At 31.9% G+C, this 5,764-nt stretch overlaps 1 protein-coding gene across 1 annotated transcript; it reads left to right on the top strand.

Moving 5' to 3' along the window:
* Positions 1-2,878: 2,878 nt before the first annotated feature.
* LOC108946582 (F-box/FBD/LRR-repeat protein At1g13570-like) lies at positions 2,879-5,426 on the top strand. Its single transcript, XM_070187032.1, has 2 exons — positions 2,879-3,715; positions 5,127-5,426. Exons 1-2 carry the CDS (start codon positions 2,879-2,881, stop codon positions 5,424-5,426), a joined length of 1,137 nt encoding a protein of 378 aa, XP_070043133.1.
* Positions 5,427-5,764: the final 338 nt, after the last annotated feature.

Here is a 5,764-nt window from a genome sequence, read left to right as displayed (position 1 = left end):
GAACTTAAACTTTTTAATTGTTTATCAAAATTCCATATCTCGGGTTAGGGACCTCGAAATTTGATTTCGGGTATACGCCCAAGTCCCAAATCATGATAAAGAGCTATCGAAATCGTCAAAACACTGATCCGAGTTTGTTTGCTCAAAATGTTGACCAAAGTCAAACTTGGCCTTTTAAAGCCAACTTAAGGAACCAAGTGTTCCGATTTTAACCCAAACACTTCCAAATCCCGAACCAACCATCCCCACAAGTCATAAATTGATTTAAAGCATATACGGAAAGTTTTATTTAGGGGAACAGGGTTCTAAAAGTCAAAATGACCGGTTGGGTCGTTACACTTACGGAGTTCATGGGGTCGGTTGTACTCATACTACACTCTGTACTTCTTGTGCAGATTTTGGAGTTGGTCCCAGCGGCCTACCATAGACTTGCTCGGATTCAACTACCCAAAGGAGACTTGAGGTATAACTGCACAACATTTACAGTTCTGAAGTCCTCTTCTATCTTATCTTAGTTGTGTATTATCTTTCAAACAGCTTGAATTTTATTCATACATTTATTTGTATCATTCTAGTAGCTCGTGCACTTGTGACATCAGATTCGGGGATGTATTTTGATAATTCGGTTGTTGTGGTCTTCCGCACTTTATTTCGGTAATTGACTTCCGCTTAAATTGATTTGTTTAAAAAAAAAATGGTTAAGACTTTTCTAACATTGGCTTGCCTAGCAAGTGAAATGTTAGGTATCATCACGGTCACGAATGTGAGAATTTCGGATCGTGACATGCATTCACACAGAATTCAGAGAAAGATCGCACCTTAAGGGACGTACATATTTATGCCTCACTATATTTGACGCTCCTAAAATTTGGGTATTTGATTGCCACTGTTTGGACGTGCTAGAAAGGTTACACATGAGCGAACTTTACGCACTCCGAAAGGATAGTGGCTGCGTATTCCCTTGTTAAAAAAAAGGTTCTAATTTGGATGTGTACTTTATGGAGTATTTCTGCATAGCAAGCTTTGGTATTGCGATCCGTTTTAGGTAAGGCTTTGAGACTGTGACTTTTGACTTTTTCATTATCTAATCTAAAACACATACAGACACAAATCTACACGCATAAGCTTGTCTCGTAATACTTTTTTTTTCAAAATAATCTGAAATTGATATTTATTTAATTTTACGATATTGACAACACCATTACAATTTACAGCACAATAAAAGTATTAACTATATGGATTTGGATGAAAATAAATAGTTAGATGATATTATATCAATTTGAAATACAAAAAACAGGACCACCACAAACGGAAAGGGATAATTTAATAGAATTAAGACTAGAATTTATAATAAGATTGAAAATATTATATTGAATTGAATATATGGTCAACATGGTCACCCCAAATAATAAAAGGTTAATTATGTAGACTTAAGACGGTAATATAATACGATTTTGTTACTTTAAATCTAAAGTTAGCTTTTAGCTTTTAGTCTACGCTACATTGTCATAACGGTAAAATACAGATCAGATATAAAAGGAAGACAATGTGTAAGAGAGTTGAAAGGATTCCTGTCAAACTTTAGTTTTCTAATTTTTTTTTTCATAACATATAAATTATGTAAATTTTCAAAAATTACTCTTAATTTTCTCACATCTTTCACTCCTATAAAAAACTATTTTCACCTAATTAACAGTTGATTTTTTATTCAACAAAGCACATCAACTTTCAAAAGGCCTAAAAGGTGGCCCTTTGTAATAGCAATCCTTTATTACATAAAATTTTGACCGTTTAGGTACTGTTAAGAAAAATTAAAATGTAACTACTAGGATTATTACTTATTTTCTATCATAACCAAAAATAAATAAAATAGCAGATTACTAGAATATAATTCAGCTTACCTCTGACTATATCTACACCAACAGACTTGTGACAAATACAACTTCATACTTGTGGGGACAAAGATAGCTTACCTGTCATTTATGTAACTTTTTTTCATTGAAGGGCAAGTTGAATTGCAGGTACAACTCTAATTTCCATGAATTGCAAATTGGGTTATGGTTAAAAATATTCTATTCTGTTGTGAGAATAAGAATGTGTTACTTAATATTTTTGAGCATGAAAGTGTTGATTGTTTTTGTGTATGTTCATTTATCAATTTTGTTTATCCTTCACAAGCATTCAATGTTGGTATCTTTAAATTTTTCTATTTAATTTTTAATTTTCCCTTACATTTCCTTCACCCCCACCCCCCCCCCCCCCAAACCGGGCGGATCTAGTGATAGGATCGCGAGTTCATCTAAATCCACCACTTTCGATATAGAGTGTAAATTTATATGTAAAAATTCAGTAAAATTACAATAAATAGTAGATATGAACCCATAACTTTAAAGATTTAATGAGTTTAATGTTAAAAACCTTAAAAATTAACCGATAGAATTTAAAACCTGGATCCGCTTCTGTGCCTCCCCCCCCCCCCCCCAAAAAAAAAAACCCACCCACCACTCCCAAGGGGCGGATCTAGTGTTAGGATTGCGAGTTCATCTGAATCCACTGCTTTCGATGTGGAGTATAAATTTATGTGTAAAAATTCAGTAAAATTACAATAAATAGTAAATATGAACCCATAACTTTAAAGATTTAATGTGTAATGCTAAAAACCTTAAAAATTGACCGATAAAGTTTAAACTTGGATTTGCTTCTGCCCCCCCAACACATACACAAAAAACAAATTCCAAGAATTTCATTTCTTATATCTGCTTATGAATGAGTGGTAAAAATTCTTGGATGACTATAGCATACATTAGTTTGAAGATTCTTTTATTTTTATTTTTTTGTAAACTAAAAGCCTGTGTTATTTAGATTTTGTTTCTGCAGAATGGAGATGCAGTTTAATAAAAGGCTTTCAATTGGAGTGGAAGGTGAAGATAGACTCAGTGAAATGCCAGGAAATATTATAGATCATATCCTTGAGCTTATGCCAATCAAAGATGCAGCCAAGACTAGTGTTTTGGCCAGAAAATGGAGATATATTTGGTGCATGCATCCAAATATTGTGCTAGATAAGTTAACATGTAGAAAATTTTCAACAAATTCTCTACGTGTATTGGATAATACAATCAACAAAATCCTTTTACAACACATTGGGAACATAATCAAATTTGTTCTTGATTTTTCTCAAGTAGATTTACTTCCATTAACTGATATTAATATGTGGATTCGTTATGTTATTACAAAAGGTGTTAGGGACCTTACTCTTGATTTCTCAAACAATAATCCCTATAAACTCCCAACCTACATATATTATTATCAAAACTTGACAGATTTGACCCTAAACAATTGTCTTTTTAAGCCACTAGATTTCATCTTTTCCTATCCAAATTTGAAAAGCCTTTACCTTAATCAAATTACATTTATGGCCACCCCAAAGAGTCTTGTTCTAAAAGCCCCAGTTTTAGCCAATTTGACCATTATGTATTGTTGGGGTACTGAATCTCTGAATATTATTTCACCCCAGTTGAGTTACTTGTTTGTTGTTGAAAGTCATTATCTTGACCTAAGTTGTTTTATGAAGTGCACAAATTTGGCTGTGGTTAGCCTTTCATTATGCAAAGTGGTGGAAAATCCCAAGCAAAATGAAAGATCAACTTTGTTGAAGTTCATTTTTGGCTTGCCTATGCTTGAGAAACTTTATCTGGACACATTCTACCTTAAGGTAAGATATCTAACTTATTGTTTTACATAAATAATACTCTCTGTTCCAATTTATGTGATTCACATGAAAGTTAAGAAAGTAAAGATTTTTGAAACTTGTGAGATTAAACATGCCATAACATTTGTATGACTATTTGACTTTTAATACTCGTGGTTTTAAACTCGTCATAATATTTGTATGGCTATAAAGCTTCTCATTAAGGTAAAACGTGAAGTTTAAAGATAAATTATTTCGAGATATAGAAATGTGTCAATTTTATTTAATAGATCAATAAAAAAAGTATTTCTTAGTGATAGCATTCAAATGATTATATGATTTATGATTTATGAATTTTATTTTTTTGAATTTGCTACAAAGTTTTTGGGTGAAGATCGAGTTCCAAGAAGTCTCTCTGTTGTACAAAACTGCTTAAGGCATATGATGCTAAGTCTAGCACTCAGTAATTTGGCTCAGGTTTCTTTTGCTCTTCATTTCATCCCATGCTTTCATAATTCCAAGTCGCTTCAGATTTGGGTAAGATATGTATGTACTCTCTCATTTTTAACAGTAGATTTGGTTTATAGACTCTCTCATTTAGTTTACATAAAAATTTTAACACTATTACTATAATTTAATATGTTGTAGCATATTGTCTGTCTTAATTTTCAAGTTATTAATTTGTGTTTATTATGCGCAGTTACTTTTGATTATCTTTTAGGTGATCTAATAGTGTAAATTAAAGGATTCTTTACACTTTCAGTCATAACTCTTCTAGAAAATAGCTCAACTTCTATATATTGACAATATAAACGAATTATTATAACTACAAAAAAGTAACATAAGTTATCTATTATAATAAGTTAAAATAAATTCTATACACTGTAATTGTATAAACAAAGTTTAACTTATATAGTGTAACGAAATTTTACACTATCTTATCACTTTTACATGTTGTAACAGGTTACTTGTCTCATTTTTAAAATTATAAATGTCACTTTTATGTAGAGGTCGGCCTATTCTTTGGGTAGGGGGTCCAGGCCCTAGTAACTTCGAAAAAATATACTATGTATATATATTTTAAGTGACAGATACAATATATATTTTAATTGACACCATAAGAATCAAATATGCGGCAGTTGCGTTGATCTTTTTTGGGGGCATAACTTAACTTTTAGTGTGCTACATGGATTCGATCCGAACTTCAATACTCAAATTTTTATTTGACAATGGTTGCCTAGTTACTTTTAAATCTTGGGTCCGCATCTGCTTTTATAGAAGGTGACCTGTCGATATTATTTGATTTGGTTGTGAATAATGTCCTTACTCTATGTATATAAGTTAAATTCAGAAGTTAAATCCATTAGAATATCTTTACATATTTGATAATATCACAAGCTAAAATGTGTTACTATTTTCTTTCTCTATACTATAGGTATTTGATTCGGACAATCATGCTGATGATGTGTTGAATTACTTGGAGAAATTGAACAACTTTGATCGTCCAATTCCCAATCTGGAACAAGTAGTAATTCGTTCTTTTAATGGTTCAAAACCAGAACTGCTATTCATAAAGCTTCTGTTTGCTGCAACTCCAAGTTTGATAAGAATGAGCATTGAAAGGGACAGAATATTTACTTCAACTGAAGATAGGAAAATAACTGGAGAGTTGATGCGTTATCCTAGAGCTTCGCCTAAAGCAGAATTATTCTACTTGCCACCAAGAAGGTTATAATCAGTTCTATGTTTGATCAATTGCTCTCAAATAATTTCTTTTTTGTGACCTTTTTTTTTAAATTTTAATTTTGGAGATTGGATCCTTTATTTTGGATTTCTTAGACAATTATTGCAACTTATTTGGTTTATTTTGGTTCTATGTTTCTTCTGTTTTTTTGTTAAAATTAAAGTGTAGTCCGGTGCATTAAGCTACTTCTATGCGCGAGATCCGAGAAAGGGCCGGACCACAAATATCTTCTGGTTTTTGTTAGACTTTGTTAATCTGCGTTTTATGACCTCTATGCTATTAATTTTTCACGACGCAAAAAAGAAAAAATCCTAACTTTACATAGTTGC

Source organism: Nicotiana tomentosiformis, chromosome 10, assembly GCF_000390325.3.
Source record: "Nicotiana tomentosiformis chromosome 10, ASM39032v3, whole genome shotgun sequence".
In the NCBI taxonomy this organism is placed as follows: Eukaryota; Viridiplantae; Streptophyta; class Magnoliopsida; order Solanales; family Solanaceae; genus Nicotiana; species Nicotiana tomentosiformis.
Note: the sequence above shows the minus strand (reverse complement) of the source record. Positions and strands in the feature narration are given on the sequence as shown.

Bases quoted from the DNA above. Each gene is read 5' to 3' on its own strand.
- LOC108946582 (XM_070187032.1), top strand. From the start codon at position 2,879: ATGGAGATGCAGTTTAATAAAAGGCTTTCAATTGGAGTGGAAGGTGAA. The intron at 3,716-5,126 runs GTAAGATATCTA...TCTATACTATAG, and splicing joins TGGACACATTCTACCTTAAG to GTATTTGATTCGGACAATCA.